Source organism: Borostomias antarcticus (assembly GCF_949987555.1).
Source record: "Borostomias antarcticus genome assembly, chromosome: 13".
NCBI classification, from domain to species: domain Eukaryota; kingdom Metazoa; phylum Chordata; class Actinopteri; order Stomiiformes; family Stomiidae; genus Borostomias; species Borostomias antarcticus.
Window position 1 is genome coordinate 2,204,292 of NC_140246.1, and position 16,411 is coordinate 2,220,702.

General features: G+C 49.7%; 3 protein-coding genes across 6 annotated transcripts in view; 2 read left to right on the forward strand and 1 right to left on the reverse strand.

The window, feature by feature from the left end:
• strip2 (striatin interacting protein 2) overlaps positions 1-12,305 on the forward strand; it is a 23,553-nt gene extending 11,248 nt beyond the window's left edge. For 3 of the 4 annotated variants that reach the window (XM_084447971.1, XM_084447970.1, XM_084447968.1), the window contains 15 exons: positions 382-509; positions 1,065-1,250; positions 2,188-2,238; positions 3,749-3,981; positions 5,129-5,194; positions 5,296-5,359; positions 5,912-5,983; positions 6,137-6,211; positions 6,340-6,437; positions 6,707-6,833; positions 7,645-7,745; positions 8,122-8,188; positions 8,833-8,937; positions 9,129-9,333; positions 9,803-12,305. In XM_084447971.1, the coding sequence (XP_084304097.1) occupies positions 382-509; positions 1,065-1,250; positions 2,188-2,238; positions 3,749-3,981; positions 5,129-5,194; positions 5,296-5,359; positions 5,912-5,983; positions 6,137-6,211; positions 6,340-6,437; positions 6,707-6,833; positions 7,645-7,745; positions 8,122-8,188; positions 8,833-8,937; positions 9,129-9,333; positions 9,803-10,053 (1,829 nt within the window). In that variant the 3' untranslated portion in view covers positions 10,054-12,305. The remainder of the gene's footprint in view (positions 1-381; positions 510-1,064; positions 1,251-2,187; positions 2,239-3,748; positions 3,982-5,128; positions 5,195-5,295; positions 5,360-5,911; positions 5,984-6,136; positions 6,212-6,339; positions 6,438-6,706; positions 6,834-7,644; positions 7,746-8,121; positions 8,189-8,832; positions 8,938-9,128; positions 9,334-9,802) is intronic. The other variant, XM_084447969.1, reaches the window with a different exon arrangement.
• An 888-nt stretch (positions 12,306-13,193) lies between these two features.
• On the reverse strand, positions 13,194-13,900 carry morn2 (MORN repeat containing 2; the record flags this gene model as incomplete). Its single annotated transcript, XM_084447675.1, has 3 exons — positions 13,194-13,296; positions 13,415-13,551; positions 13,886-13,900. The coding sequence occupies 3 exons, from the start codon at positions 13,898-13,900 to the stop codon at positions 13,194-13,196; spliced, it is 255 nt and encodes an 84-aa protein (XP_084303801.1).
• Positions 13,901-15,121: 1,221 nt separating this feature from the next.
• LOC311316746 (uncharacterized protein) lies at positions 15,122-16,098 on the forward strand (the record flags this gene model as incomplete). Its single annotated transcript, XM_084447676.1, has 3 exons — positions 15,122-15,224; positions 15,339-15,605; positions 15,753-16,098. The coding sequence occupies exons 2-3, from the start codon at positions 15,376-15,378 to the stop codon at positions 16,096-16,098; spliced, it is 576 nt and encodes a 191-aa protein (XP_084303802.1). The 5' UTR covers positions 15,122-15,224; positions 15,339-15,375.
• Positions 16,099-16,411: the final 313 nt, after the last annotated feature.

Genomic DNA, 16,411 nt, shown 5'->3' on the forward strand with positions numbered 1-16,411 from the left:
AAGTGTGTGTGTCTAATTAAAGTGTGTGCGTGCGTGTGTGGTTAAAGTGTGTGTGTGAGTGTGTGTGCGTAGTTAAAGTGTGTGCGTGCGTGTGTGGTTAAAGTGTGTGTGTGAGTGTGTGTGCGTAGTTAAAGTGTGTGCGTGCGTGTGTGTGGTTAAAGTGTGTGTGTGTGTGTGTGTGTGTGTGTGTGTGTGTGTTGAATTATGAAAGGAATGAGCGAACCTGTCCGTATGCCGTCTTGCGTCTTCTGTGGGATTAACCCTTTCATGGCCGCTGTGTTGGCCCCGCCCCACACTGTACTGACCCCGCCCCACACTGTGCTGACCCCGCCCCCCCACTGTGCTGACCCCGCCCCCCCACTGTGCTGACCCCCCCCCCAGGGTCTCCTCTGTACAGCGGGGAGCCGTTCGCCCTGCTGCTCTTCACCATGGTGACCAAGTTCTGCAGCATGAACGCCCCCCACTTCCCCATGAAGAAGGTCCTGCTGCTGCTGTGGAAGACTGTCCTGGTCAGAACACACTCTCTCTCTCTCTCACACACACACACACACACACTTTAACTGCACACACACACACACACACACACACACACACTTTAACCACACACACACACACGTTAACTACACACACACTCACACACACGCACACACACGCAAGCACGCACATACTTGAACTAAACACACACTTTAACTACAGTACACACACACACACACACCTTAACTACTCACACACACACATTTAATCATCATACACACGCATGCACGCACACACCTTAACCACACACACACACACACACACACACACACACACACACACAGACACACACACACAGACAGGCATAGTCTAAACATTTATGTTGATCTGTGTACGGTCCTGACCTCTAAATATGATGGTTCTTATCGTAGCGTTCTCATGTTCTCGTGTGTGTTTACTGAACCTGTTAGAGATCACAGGCAGGAATGTGACCTTTCACCTGTGTGATGTGAGGAACATATAAGACTCTTCTCAGATACACAGATCTCTATAGATTCCTGTGAATCTCTTTTCATACGGCCGACCCCCAGTTCACCCTGGGGGGCTTCGAGGAGCTGCAGGAGCTGAGGGTTGGCGTGCGGGAGCGGCTGAACCTGGCGCCCCTCCCCGAGGACAGCATCAAGGTGGTGCGCGCCATGAGGGCCGCCTCCCCCCCCGCCTCCGCCATGGAGCTGATAGAGCAGCAGCAGCAGAAGAGAGGCCGACGCAGCCGCAGGGTAACACACACACACACACAAGCACACACACGTACACACACATGCATTCATACACACACACACACACACACACACAAAGACACACACACACGTACATGCATACATACACACACACACGTACACACACACGTACATACATACACACACACACACACATACACACACACACACACACACACACACACGTACACACACACACACACACACACACACACACACATACATACACACACACACACACACATACATACACACACACACACACACACACACATACATACATACATACATACATACATACATACACACACACACACACACACACACACACACACACACATACATACATACACACACACACAATGTAGGTCCTCCAACCCGCACAGTATCACATTTACCAGGCTGGGGAGGGGCTTCCCAAGGGGGGGGTATAGTACAGTAGAGTACAGTATATATGCACACACACACACTGAAATGTATGATGCACACGTGTGTAGTGTAAACACACACACACCTCAATGCTCCACTCACACCTGACTGAGCCCAGCTGCTGTGACGCGTCCTAACAGCGGTCGTAGCGCTGTCAACCCGTCCTCCAGGAGCGGGGGTGTGTGTGACAGGAGCAGGTGTGTGACAGTAGCGGGCGTGTGACAGGGACAGGTGTGTGTGTGTGTGTGTGTGAGCTGTGCCTCTAACACCGGCGGACACGGATGGCTCCGCCCGGGCCGAAACACCGCTATGGGAAATGTACCTTTATGAACGGGCGATAACATTAACAAGTAACCGGCCTCCTTTTAACTCTCTCCTCTCTCCCTAACCGGCCCGTCTCTCCTGTGTAACAGTGCCGTGTCTGGAGCTTGGGTATGACTCCTCTGACTCCTCCCCCCTCGGGTATGACTCCTCTGACTCCTCCCCCCTCTTCCTTCTGTCCCTACAGAGTGCCTTTGTTGATAGCTTGGAAGGAGACAGTCCCTTTCCCAAGAAGCAGGTCTTTACACACTCTCTCCATCCCTCTCCCTCCCTCCCTCCCTCCCTCCCTCCCTCTCTCTCTCTGCATTATCTCTCTGCCTTGGGCTGGTCGTGCGCAACCCCGCCTCCTCCCTCTCTCTCTTCCTCTCCTCCTGTTTTACCCTCTCTTGTCTTTCCTTCTCTTCCTGTCCTCCGTTTTGTTTCTTCCTCCTCTACCTCCTCCCCCTTCTCCTCCGTCTCCCCCTCCTTTCTACCCTTCTTCTCCCTCCTCCTCCTCCTCCTCTCCTCACTCCTCCTCCACTGTAGCCTGCTCCGTATGGGTGGGACTGAGAGACAGGCAGGCTGTTTCCGGAGCGGGGCTGGTCACCGTGGTCACCGTAGAGACGTGGCCGCCGGTCTCTCCCGTAGCGGCGGTCTGTCCGTCGGCTCCGCGCGGCTGCAGCTCAGGCGCTGGCCGGCTCCGCTCCGCAGGGTTTACGCTCCGAACGCACGGGGTTAAAGGTCAATAGTGTTTCACCCACTGGCAATACAGGAACTGATTTGAAGTTCTGTTCAATACGATGACGGGGATCATATTTTTATCGGGGAAAAAAAAAAGGTTCTTTATTCTTTATGCTATATTACATGAAATGTCACTGAAATTTCCTGTTGTTAAACTGGATTGTCAGTTCGCTTCCTGAATTGAGGGAATGGAAACAGTATTGGCCGACCGTCGCTAGACACACCCACCAGCTCCCCTCCACCTATCAGAGAATGGCTTTTTCTTCTTCATGGGATATGAGTCACTGTGCACCACCCCTACTGCTCCCACCTCTCCACCACACCTCCACCACTCTCTCTCTCTCTCTCTCTCTCCCTCTCTCTCTCTCTCTCTCTCCCTCTCTCTCTCTCTCTCTCCCTCTCTCTCTCTCTCTCTCTCTCTCTCTCTCTCTCTCTCTCTCTCTCTCTCTCTCTCTCCTCTCTCTCTCTCTCTCTCTCTCTCTCTCTCTCTCTCTCTCTCTCTCCCTCTCTCTCTCTCTCTCTCTCTCTCTCTCTCTCTCTCCAGTACCACAGCACCACCATACATTGACTGCAGTGGCGGTGTGCTCTACTAATGCAACCCACCGTGCCTGATGCTTGCGTTTGATTGGCTCAGTCATTCATCTAGCTACTGTACCTATAGACGTGTTTTGGAGAGACTGGGTTTGGGAATGCCTCTGTAAAACGTGTGGATCTGGATGTGACGGAGTTCACTTTGTGACGAGTCTCTTGTGTCCCTATGGTAAGTCTGATAGGACATAAAAAAAACTCCCAACTTCCTGTTTGCTTGTGGCTGAAGTGCGACGCCCTGATGCTGATTTACAGTTTTCTTATTGGCTGTCCGAGCTCAATACTGGATGATGATTGGCTGTAAGCGGCAGGGAGGGCGGATCTGAGAGTGACGCTGCTCTTAAGTAGTCTGTGAGTGTGTGTCCAGTGAATGATGGTCCCAGACCGCTACAGATTGGCGCTCTCTCACCCCCCCTACTGGTCTCCCCCGTGACTTGCAGCCCCTGGTGAAGCAGGACAGCCTGGACAGCTACAACGAGCGCGACCCGTTCAAGAACGAGGAGGCGAGGGACGAGGACGAGGACGGGGAGGACGCCGACAGCGGCATCGAGGGCGAGGTCGACCCCCTGGACCGCGATGTCATCATCCAGCCCCCGCCCCCTCCGCCCCCCCTCCGGCCCCCCACCGAGAGGGTCTCCTTCCCCAAGGGGCTCCCCTGGGCCCCCAAAGTCAGGTGAGACCTCCGGGCCCAGTCCCAAACCCAGCGGCTAACCCCCTATACCTATTACCTACATCGTCCCCCCACACCCAGAAGGCACCTGTGTAGACAGCAGTAGCACCGTGATTAAAAAGTCCAAGATGGCGTCCGTCTGCTACCACACCAGATGGCCTGTCTCTCTCCCCAGAGCGGGCACAGCTTTGGGGGACATAATAACACAACCGAGGCAGACTGGTGGATGAGAGGAGGGGTGGAGAGATAGAGGAGAGGAGGAGGAGAGATAGAGGAGAGGAGGGGTGGAGAGAGAGGAGAGGACGAGGAGAGCAGGGCCACTAGCAAATGAACAGGTGCAAGTCTCGTCCCCTCGTCATTATCAGTAAACTCATGCATTATGTATCTCCGCTTGTGTGTGTTTATGTGTGTGTGTGTTTGTGTGTTTGTGTGTGTGTGTGTGTGAGTGTGTGAGTGTGTGAGTGTGTGAGTGTAAGAGTGTGTGTGTGAGTGTGTGTGTGGGTGTGTGGGTGTGGGTGTGTGTGTGTGTGTGTGTGTGTGTGTGTGTGTGTGTGTGAGTGTGAGTGTGTGTGTGTGGGGGGATGTTTATCCTTCATCTAGAGTGTGGCGGCGCACAAGGCTGGTGTACAGAATAAGGATGAGTCTCATGATGTCCTAGAGAGGGAGAGAGAGGGAGAGGGAGAGGGAGAGAGATAGAGAGAAAGAGAGAGAGAGAGACAGAGAGGGAGAGAGGGGGAGAGAGAGAGACGGAGAGAGAGAGAGGGAGAGAGAGAGAGGGAGAGAGAGAGACAAAGAGAGGCGGACAGGCAGCGCACAGCAGCATGACAGATGAGGATTTAAGAATCTCCTGCAGTACATGGAGACTGTGTGAGTGTGAGTGTGAGTGTGTGTGTGTGTGTGTGTGTGTGTATGTACGTGTGTGTGTGCTGTTTACACTCCTTTAGGATGAAAGGCACTTTGTATGGTCTTCAGGGTATAGACGATTACAGCGCTCCAGCCCCCGCGGTGTTATAGATTTACCAGGCTTCCCAAGGGTGGTTATACACTATATTAAACTGGGCTTCCTCTTAAGTACATACACATGTTGGGTTTTCTGTAGCAAGATTCAAGTCCCTCACCTGTCTGTCTGTCTGTCTCTGCCGGTCAACAGGGAGAAAGACATCGAGCACTTCCTGGAGACAAGCAGGAACAAGTTCATCGGCTTCACTCTGGGGAAGTGAGTGTCGTCTCTGAAACGCAAAACAAACCGGCAGTTGGCAGTTTGCCCGTTTGCTCACAAGCCAAACAAGACCTCCGTTTGTCTTTTCTCTCTCCCAGTGACACGGAGACCCTGGTGGGCTTACCCAGACCCATCCACGAGAGCGTCAAGACCCTGAAACAGGTTAGAGGGGAGGGGGGGGGGTCAATCCGCTCGTCCGATTTCCTGACCCTCGACACTGGGCTCCTCCCTCTGGCCAGCCAGGCCCTGTCCCCAGGCGTATCACCGAGAGTGTCTCCGTGTCGATACTCCGTCACCTTTGGCCGTCAAGGGGACGATTGATAGCTCTGGACATTGACGTCCCGCTTAAAAGACCGATCGGACATGGTAACCTACTCTTACGCCGAGGAATCCGTTTCTCCGCCTCAATCCGAGTTCTCCGCAGTATTTAACGAACTCTAACGAACGTCTGTTCTGAACACACACGCTGCTTTGGGACCGTTTTAGACCGGATCACTTACAGGAATGTACCAGTGATGAAGTACCAGTTCTACATTGCTGATCTTTCCTGTGGTGAAGCTCTCATCATTGTACAGTACAGTACAGTAGGTGTCTAATCCTCATCCTCCGGCTCCCTCAGCATGTCTCTCTTTCTCTTCTCTTCTCCTCCCTCCTCCTCGCAATCCCTCTCTCTCTCCCTCCGCCCTGCCCCTCCCCCATCTTTCTCTTATCCAGCACAAGTACGTCTCCATAGCCGAGGTGCAGATCAAGAGGGAGGAGGAGCTTCAGCAGTGCCCTATGACCCTGGTCGGTGACGCCATCTTTGTAGTCCTTTCCACTATGCGGCGACGCAGTCATTGTAGTATTTCATACCGTGGTCTCGTTCCAACACTGTGAACGTGGACCCTTCCTCCCCTGCTCCCTTGGAGTGTTCCTGCTGAGTGTGTCTCTCTTGGTCAGGGAGAGGAGGAGGTGGAGGAGACACCAGCGGAGGTGTTGTATCTGGGCATGCTTCCCAACCTCTCCCAGTATGTGGTGAGTGTCTCCCAAAGGTTTTGTTTCTCAGCTAGAACATTTAAAACAGGCTATTATACTGTAGCACAGGATAGCATGGTAACACTAGGATTAGGGTTAGAGTCATCTGTCTGTGTCCTACTTGTCAGATCGCCCTGCTGAAGCTGCTATTGGCCGCCGCCCCCACCTCCAAGGCCAAGACGGACTCCATCAACATCCTGGCTGACGTGCTGCCTGAGGAGATGCCGTAAGTATTGAGACGCGCCCGCGGAAGAGCGCAGCAGGCAGAGTATGGAGACTCACCCGGGGAAGATCACAGCAGGGGCCGTATTGAGCAGGGATAACACAGGCCCTCCCAACACAGCCAAGACCCCAGGGACAATGGGTGCATCTCAGTGCTCTCTCACACTGCTGGGATGCTCCCCAGCTAATGTGTGTGTGTGTGTGTGTGTGTGTGTGTGTGTGTGTGTGTGTGCGTGTGTGTGTGTGCGCGTGTGTGCGCTTGCCCTCGTGCAGAATCACAGTCCTCCAGAGCATGAAGCTGGGCATTGATGTGAACAGACACAAGGAGATCATTGTCAAGGCTATCTCTGCACTGCTACTGCTGCTGCTCAAACACTTCAAACTCAACCACATCTACCAGGTAACACCTCTCTCTCTCTCTCTCTCTCTCTCTCTATCTCTTGCGCGCTCAATCTCCCTCTCTTTCGCTCCGTCTCCCTCCCTCCCTCCCCCACGTTCCGCAACCTAACCCCCACCCTGTTACCGCCAGATCCGTCTCTCGTGTCTCCCCCTTCCTCCTCCATCCTCCAGCCTTCATTCCTCTGTCCTCACCATCACCATCCCCCCCCCCAGTCCGTTCTCCACCCCTCCCCCCTCTCCCACTCCTCCATCCTCTCCCATCCCTCCACCCTCTCCCACCCCTCCCACCCCCTCTCCTCCCCCCTCCCCCACCCTCCTCCCAGTCTTTTCACCCTGCGCTGGACTGACTGCTAGGCCCACAGTCAAAAGCGCTGCATCCACAGAAACAGTCCCCGTAGAGGGGCGGGGGGTTAATTCCTATTTCAGAGGAGATTATATTCCTTGTCTGTTCCCCAAATGCTTCCAGGCGGCTGTAAGAGAGACAGTGGGTCTCCTGAAAACACGCCCGCTCTACCTGGCCAGGAATGTGCTGTAGTCTTATATACTGATCCCCTCGTTACAGATGGGAGAGGTCGTCTCCATATCAAAAGCAGCATCTGTTCTCCAACGCCAACATACATGAGTGTAACTTTTCCATGGTAGTCAAATAGCAGCCTTTTTGCTTCTGTTTATGGAATAGATATTCAGTTACTGCGGCGCCATCTGCTGTCTGAACGGGACACTCACACCCCCGTTCCCTTCCTAATGCACAACGCAGCCGTCATGAGGACTCTGTTGTAAGAGTCTGTTTTGATACGATGTTTCTCTCGTAGTTTGAGATTGTGGCCCAGCATCTGGTGTTTGCCAACTGCATCCCACTCATCCTCAAGTTCTTCAACCAGAACATCATGTCCTACATCAGCGCCAAGAACAGGTAGGAGCCACGTCTCGTCTCCCTCTGTCCAGAGCCAAAAAAGGGCATGACTTCCTGTTCCTGTCTGCCTCTAACGGTGCCGTGGTGCCCAAATAAGGACATGACTTCCTGTCTGCCAGGCCCATGTGGCTTCAGGGTGGTAATGACAAAATCCATCTGTCACACTTCCGCTACAGGAATAACCTCCCTGTTGACAGGTGTGTGCATGCATGTGTGTACGTGCGTGAATTCATGCTTCACTGGATTGCTTGCCTGTTTGTGTACTGCTGTATACCGTACACGTGTGTGTGTGTGTGTGTGTGTAGTATGTATAGTCTATATATGTGTGTACGAGTGAGGTAATGTGTGTGCTTTTCTGTGTGTGCTCTGGTTTCAGTATATGTGTTCTGGACTTCCCTCACTGTGTGGTTCATGAGAGGCCCGAGCTCACGGCTGAGAGCCTGGTGAGTCCCACCCGCGTCACGCTGTCACCTGGCTCTCTCTCAACCCGCGCTGCCGGTCACCACGGGCTCATACAGGGCTTTTCCTGGCTCAGGATGGGTCTTTTGGGGGGAGGGGGGGGGGGGGGGTGCGCACACAATTTTTAATATTCTTCGCTGTCGGACTCACTTTTGACCGACATGACACAAAATGGATGTGAAGCCAGAATGTTAAAAGATACTGATAACCTGTCTATTAATTATCTCGATTACTAGTGGTCCAAACCAAGGACAATGTAAGAAAGAGGGATGGGCAGCACTTGAAATAAGCTTCCAAACACATTTGGAGAGGATTTGAATTGCTATTTTTATTTTCAATTTTTAGCATTTTGGCACTGGGGATTTTCCTTTGGCTCTGGCTAAAATCTCTTTGGGGGGCGCCAAAAAATCCTCTATGCAGGAAAAACCCTGTCATAGTACCCAAGAGGTTTTAACCTATGTCGAGTTGTCCGTGTGTGTGTGTGGGTGTGTGTGTGTCGTGTTATTTTAGACGTGTTATTTTATAGGTTTTTCAACTTCAATTCATGGGGTGCCTGTATAATCCGCTCACTTCCTGTATGGGCGTGGCTTGACCGTAGCGTTACTGTGAGTGGTCGTTGTGTTTACAGGAAGCGGGAGACAGTAACCAGTTCTGCTGGAGGAATCTGTTCTCCTGTATCAATCTGCTCAGGGTCCTCAACAAGCTCACTAAGTGGAAACACTCCAGGACCATGGTGAGATATGACCTCCTGCTCCGACTCCCCTTCCCGCCTTATTAAACGACAGTGACGGTGCGCCCTAAAGTGACGGCGCCCTCGTTGGGTCAGCGCTCTTAACGCGGATCGTGCCCCAACGCCCTGTAACGATAGTAAACCTTGGTAGAGTTTCAGGACTGAAATCATCTTCCCTTTTCTTCTTCCTCGAGATGCTGGTGGTGTTTAAGTCCGCTCCCATCCTGAAGAGGGCGCTGAAGGTGAAGCAGGCCATGATGCAGCTGTACGTGCTCAAGCTCCTCAAGATCCAGACCAAGTACCTGGGGCGCCAGTGGCGGAAGAGCAACATGAAGACCATGTCGGCCATCTACCAGAAGGTCCGACACCGCCTCAACGACGACTGGGCCTACGGAAACGGTGAGGGGCGCCACCCGAGAAACACGGGGGGAGTCCGCTCACCCGCGGTGACGAAGTAGGGAATGTTGTCATAGCAGCCAAGCCCAGAGGACAGTCAGGAGGTCACATCGCCTCCCCTGAGAGGAAGCGAGAGAGACAGAAGGAGAGAGAGGGAGAGCATGAACAGTCAGTTTGCCTTCTCACTGGACAAAAAAATTGACACAATGGGCTTAGGGGATGAGAGAGGAGGGGAGGGAGGGAGAGAGGGGGGAGGGAGGGGAGGGAGAGAGAGAGAGAGAGGGGGGGGGGGAGGGAGAGAGAGAGAGAGAGAGAGAGAGAGAGAGAGAGCTGGTGATGGAAGATGGCCTGTGTGTGTGTGTGGGGTGGGGGGGGGGGGGGGGGGGGGTTTGAGACAGTCGGAGAAAGAGAGAGGTCCCCTAAAGCGTGCAGAGTGTGTGTGTTTGTGTCACGTCTCTGTCCTCTCTCCTAGATATCGACGCCCGGCCGTGGGACTTCCAGGCGGAGGAGTGCGCCCTGCGAGAGAGCATCGAGAAGTTCAACAGCCGGCGCTACGACAAGAACCAGAACGGAGAGTTCGCCCCCGTCGACAACTGCCTGCAGAGCGTTCTGGGACAGCGCGTGGAGCTGCCGGAGGACTTCCAGTACAGCTACGAGATGTGGCTGGAGAGGGAGGTCTTCTCACAGCCCATCCAATGGGAGGGCTTGCTGCAGGGCCAGTAGCCAATCAGGGCGGGGCATAATATACATGCCGACACATCCACACACCCACAGAGGGATAAATACACACGTGCAAGCTAAGACACACTCACACACCGCGAACATGTGCCTGATCTTCATGTACGTACTGTACATATATTTAGGCTAAGCATACATCAAATGTGTCTGTTTTTAAAAGCACCTAGGATATCAGTGCAGAAGTTGGATGACAACTTCATGTCAACAACAAGTACTGTAGCAGGAACAGCCCTTTTTACCAGCTACTGTACAAGGTCAAGGTGCGTGGAAGATTGTCCCGTCGGTAAAGTACCTAACTACTGAATGTCATAAGTCTCCCATCTCAAAACCGTTGGTCCCACATGACCTCTCAAATCCTTGAGTTCTGTCACAACTTATTTTAATTGAATGAAGATGTACATTTTACTGTGGTTAGGATGATTGAATGTTTTAAAGTGGTGTATGTTTGAATGTTTTACGGTTGTATTTATTTATGATTTCATGTGTACATGTGCTGTTCTGTATGTGTTATATATATGGGATATATTGGGACTTGTATATTTGTAGAAAAAAAGGCATTTTGGAAACCACTGTGTATTACCAGGGTACTTTTGATAAGCACTGCTGTATAAAGAGCGGAATCCCCTCAAGTATAAATATGTCTTTTATTTCTGACATCAAAAACGGATACTGTATAGCTGTAAGTATAGTTAGTGGCGTCTATAGGAAGCCTTTGACGAGAGAGAGGTAGAAGGAAGGGATGAGCAATAGGACACAGGTCTGTGAGTTTTACTGAGGGACTCTGGGGGGGGTGATGGTGGACTGGAGGCCCACAGAAGGAGAGCTTTCTCGGGGTAAATCCAGAGTGCCGCCCCTCCATGCTGTGTGAAGAAGCAGAGTAGGCCTGTCTACCTACTGAGAGAGACACACTTCATTCTCTTTCTGTCTCCGCTCAGTCTACAGTACCTCTCTCCCTCAGCAGAGCAGAACACGGCTCACCCCGTCAACAACAACAACACAATCCCCTTCCAGAGCTTCAAGTGGCCTTGTTGAGATCACATGACCTCTTCCTGAGCTGAACAGACAGTTGTCGCATTGATGCTGGCTTTTATATGACTTTATCTGTTAGTGAGTCATCTCTCTATCACACTGACAGCTCCCCCTCTCAAGGCTGTCTTACGACTCTTCAAGAACTTTCTTATGACATTAAACAAGCACAAAAGACATCATACGCTCATCTTTCACACCACGTTTTCCATATTTAATTGTGTAACTGACTCTTCTTGAATTGTGCTTTGTGGAAATGTGCATGGCTACATTCTAGAGTTCTGTTTTGAGTACATTATTCAATAACTTTTATACAATATTTTGGAAATGTTCTATTGGCTTTTAGACAACACGTTGAAATGTACAGTCTGACTGCAGTATATGTCTGAGCCTATAAGGATGTTGCACTCTAGTACACGCACAGACAGCGCTACAGTTTGTCTGTAAAATCTGCACCATGTTTAGGAAATTGTCTCATTGTCTCATTGCTTTATGTTCTTCTATTACCTGGAACGAAAGTGGTGAAAAGCTTTGATAACGGTTCAGCATTGTACATGTCGATTCTCAGGTTCATACTGGTACATTGTAAAGATCCAGGGTTGAATGGAGAGGCTTCTTTATCGTATTCACTACCTAGTGTACTGTTTGAATGAGTACCAATCTGAACAGCCAATTTAGTATGAATAACATGAGCGCTGAATGAGCCCTGTTGGAACAGCACACGTTTATATAGTCGGAACACTTGGTCATGATTTTTCTGAGACTGTTTTTATGTCAGACACCAGTTTGTTTCAGAGGTTTGTGCCTCTAGTGCCAAAGTTATGAGTGCCAGTTTTTCTTTGGAGTGACTTCTAACTTGATGGTTTTATTTCTATGCCTTATTTGGGGCGTCTCCCACTGAAAACAAACATGTTTTGCAATATGTTTTATTTTATACCTGAATTGTACAGAAATACTAGAAATGTTCTACGGTGATTGATGAGAGATTTGTTTTGCATTGTGTATGGATGTTGCTATGTGTGTTTTTGTTAAAATTATAGTAATTTCCACATCTAGTTGAGAAGTAGTCTAGATAATATACTCATTGAATTTGTTCAGGGGTATGTGCAATTACTGATATACTGTATACTGGTGTAGAGGCATTCATCTATAGAATGACAAATTATAATATCAGAGTTGCTATTACAAGTATAAAAATGTACTGGGAATGTAACGGGAGTTAAAAGGCTGAGTTTCAGTTTTTACTGTTTCATGTTTTCTTCAATGTCACCACAAACCTTTCCCTGAGCAATGTTCATATTGTGTGTGTGTGTGTGTGTGTGTGTGAGTGTGTGTTCATGCCCTCGGACAACCATGATCCACTCTGACACCCACCCACCACCATCCCTCTGTCCATCTACAAAGAGGTCAGACACCGAGGACACCCAGACTGCAGGGCCCCCCCCTGGGTGTCCTCGGTGTCTGACCTCGTTGGGGGTCATGCTGATTCACAGAGACATCATTCAAAGTCACATTTTTAATCCACTAATACCAGTATGTTGCAACAGAGAGCCAGATGAAACTGAAGGGACAACAAGAACACAACTAAATCAGTTTAGATTAAATCAACACTGTGGGACTCTAACAGTAGGCTTACAGCAGTGCCTAAATTCTAACCATCTGCGGAGTCTACCAGCAGTAAGCCTAAATAGTTCTAATAGTGTAATAGCGCTTGGATAAAACAATGAGGCTCAGAATAACGTTTAATGTTTGAGCACCTTTACTGTGCCTCTGTGACAACAGGCAGGAGCTACAGTCCGGTATCCCGACCCAGCTTTACACAAGAGCCTTTTGCCAATGGCATCCTGTCAAACACGCACTCAAAGTCCTTGCTGTAGGTACAAATGAATGCATGCGTCATAGGAGAGTGTGATGATGAATGCACTGTAGCCTACAGTACATGTATGTGTCATAGCAGGAAATCCAAAGGAAGTTGTACAAGGACAATGCACTGTATGCTCAGATGTTCATTTGATGGCTTTGAGGTTTGTCTCTTGTGGTAACACAGTCAATTCTTCAACAGACATTCTTATAACTAAACCAGGGAAAGTAGGACAGGGTTACATGTTGAGTTTGAGCTTCAAGCCAGGTGCAGCCTTGCTGTGGAAACCACCGGTCCAAACCAGACCCTGAGAGTCTGTGAACTCCCCTTCGCCCTCCAACCTACGCAGAAAACAGCCATCACAGAGCCATCTTGAGCTAGCCAGGAGTCCATCTTAACTGGCATACTTGATCACCCACACAGACATCATTGTAGGCTATATTATCAGACATCAGTCACCTGTTCTTGCTGAAGCTGCCAGAGTATTTGGTCCCATCAGGGAAGGTATAGGTCCCTGTGCCGTGGTACATGTTGTCTTTGAACAGGCCCTCGTACACGGCCCCAGACGGATGCTCCAGAACACCTTGGCCGTTCATCTGAAAACACAAGGGAACAACCGCTGAAGGCTGTAACATCCTAAAACATGGGAAACCTTCTAACACACACACACACACACCTTGTCATCCTGCCACTCCCCAGTATAGGCAACTCCATTAGCTGAGGTGTGTTTTCCTGTACCACTCCTTACAACAACTCCGTCTGGGGACCTGCAGCACGCTCCTTCTGGAGATTCCAGGAGTGGGACGATTATTTTGGTGGTCCAGGTCATAAGAAATGTAATGTTGGTAGTAATATGACTACTAAGAGTAATAGTTGTTAGCTGGTTACTTACTGAAGAACTCAATGTGCAGGTGACTACTGTATACATACCATATCTGTCACCATTTGGGAAAATGTAGGATACTTTAAAAGTAGTTCCGTCCTCTGAAAAGGAAACATGTGCGTTACCTAAAATATCTGTAAAATACAAAAGGAGGATCTTTTTAGGCTACTTCATTACTTTGTGTGTGCAGCTAGTTTGCTGACCTTTGGTTTCAACAACCTTGCCTTTTTTCTTTTCTGCAAATAAAAAAAGAAAAAGCATTTTATAGCGACAGGTTATAGCGTTAACATAACGTAAGCATACTACTGTAGATGACTGTGATAAGACATTCTTGGTAAAAGGGTTAAGATTAAAGTCGATCGCCTCACCTGACATTTTAGGGAAATGCTGCAGATGTCAAAAGCATCCTGAATTAGTCTAATATATATAATATATATCTATATTATATATATATATATATATATATATATATATATATATATATATATATATATATATATATTCAGAGAGCTTTCTGGTTCTACCCCCTCCAGGCCAGGGGACTGTAAGAAACCATGGCAACTGTACACAAGTTTACCGGAAAAATAACCTTTGACCTCTGATTCATCAACCAATGACAGCGACCCATTTACCGGTGGTGGAACCGACCAGCTTTGTCTCAAGTGCGTGCTCCGGTGTTCTCAGTAAGATAGCTAAATCTAACATTATTATCGGACAGTTGTGCTGAGTATTTGGATATTACAGTAGCTGGTAAGGGTTACGAGTACGAACCACTTCAACTACCCCCAAAATGCAACGCGAGAGAACTTCTAGCCGTGATGAGCTAGCTAGCATGCTAACGCTAGCAGGCTGGCCAGCCGGTGCCTCCGCCGGTTCACCGGTTTCTACCGTTAGCAGGCTGGTTATCCGGTGTTCACTGGCCAGGATATGTCTAGCTGGTGTTAAGACGTTACGTTGTCGAAATTCCGTTGAGCATACTAACAACGCCGTGTTTAAACAGCATGAATTAGACGGGTATCGTCTTTGGGAAAGTGGTCTCAACTTTGGTGGCTAAGCTAACGTTACGTCACATCCATGCGTTACATACAGCTATAGCTAACGTTACGTACGTTACATTCAGCTCAAGCTATAGATAACGTGACATCTGAACTGAAATAAGCGACTGATAACGTTATCCGATTCTCAGCGATACTTTGGGACAGTCACGTTAGCCGTGTGTAGTATAATGGCTACGAATATTTATGGTTTCGTTTTGATTGCAGTGGTAAAATAGCGTTGTTTTGGCTGTAGCCTGCTTGTGGTGGACCGTTACTGTCTGGACGTTAGCTAAAGTCTTCCTTGTGTTCACAGGTACACGTTGCAAACGTAAATGGGACATTATTAAAGGTATGTAATGTTATTGTTCTTATTCAACTTTTTTAAATATACTTTGGAAAGCTGTACCGGCTCATATTTGTGATATAATTAATGTGTAACTTCTCTGTGGATTTATGCCTTCAGTGTGACTTTTAAGGTCTTTTGCTGACTGAGTTCAGAGATGAGCGGGAGAAGACGAGGGGGGAAGCCAAACAGAGGGGGAGGCAGATTTAATAAGCCACGAGGAGGTGGAGGAAGAGGCGGAGGAGGAGGAGGAGGAGGTGGTGGTGGTGGTGGTGGTGGTGGAGGAGGTGGAGGAGGAGGAGGAGGAGGTAGCAGAAAAGCGGCATGTGGTGGCTGGGATGAAGGGGATGACTTCAGCCTGGATTTCGGACCCAGTCGTCCAAACAGGTAGGCTGCATTTGAAAGGGAATGTGGGATCATACTGGCATGGGAACAGTTGTGATGATGGGGATGAATAATTGAATGACTCTTGTTTTCTCTCTCTCTCTCTCTCTCTCTCTCTCTCTCTCTCTCTCTCTCTCTCTCCCTCCACAGACCTTCAGGCAGAGGAAGGGGGGGAGCTGGGCGGGGCAGCGGTGGGGGTAGAGGGGGAGGAGGAGGAATGGGTCGGGGCAGGGATGGCGGAGGTAGGGGCGGGGGCAGGGGGAGGGCTAGTAGAGGGGGTAGCGGCAGGGGGAGCAGCAGGGGTGTCCCCAGGTCTCTAGTGAGGGAGAGACCCAGGCCCAGACTGGATGACGACAGACCTCGCCCCAGGCTGAACCCCACCGACATGTCCCAGATGCCCATGCAGAAGATCTTCATGACCTCGGAGAACCAGGAGCAGGTGAAGGAGCTTCTGAGGGAGCTGCAGAGCCAGGACTTGGACGAGACCTATGAGTGAGTAGCAAGGTGCTCAGAGATAGAGATGTTAAGATGCATAGATTTATACTGTGTCCTAAAGCCAGGAATTTTTCCTGCATAGAGGATTTTTTTGGCGCCCCCCAAAGAGATTTTAGCCAGAGCCAAAGGAAAATCACCAGTGCTAAAAATTGAGAATAAAAATAGCAATTTAAATCCCCTCCAAATGTGTTTGATAGCTTGTTTCAAGTGCAGCCCATCCCCCTTTCTTGCATTGTCCTTGGTTTGGACCATGTTATCAGTATCTAAAACATTTTGTCTTCATATCCATTTTGTGTCGTGTCGGGAGATTTCCC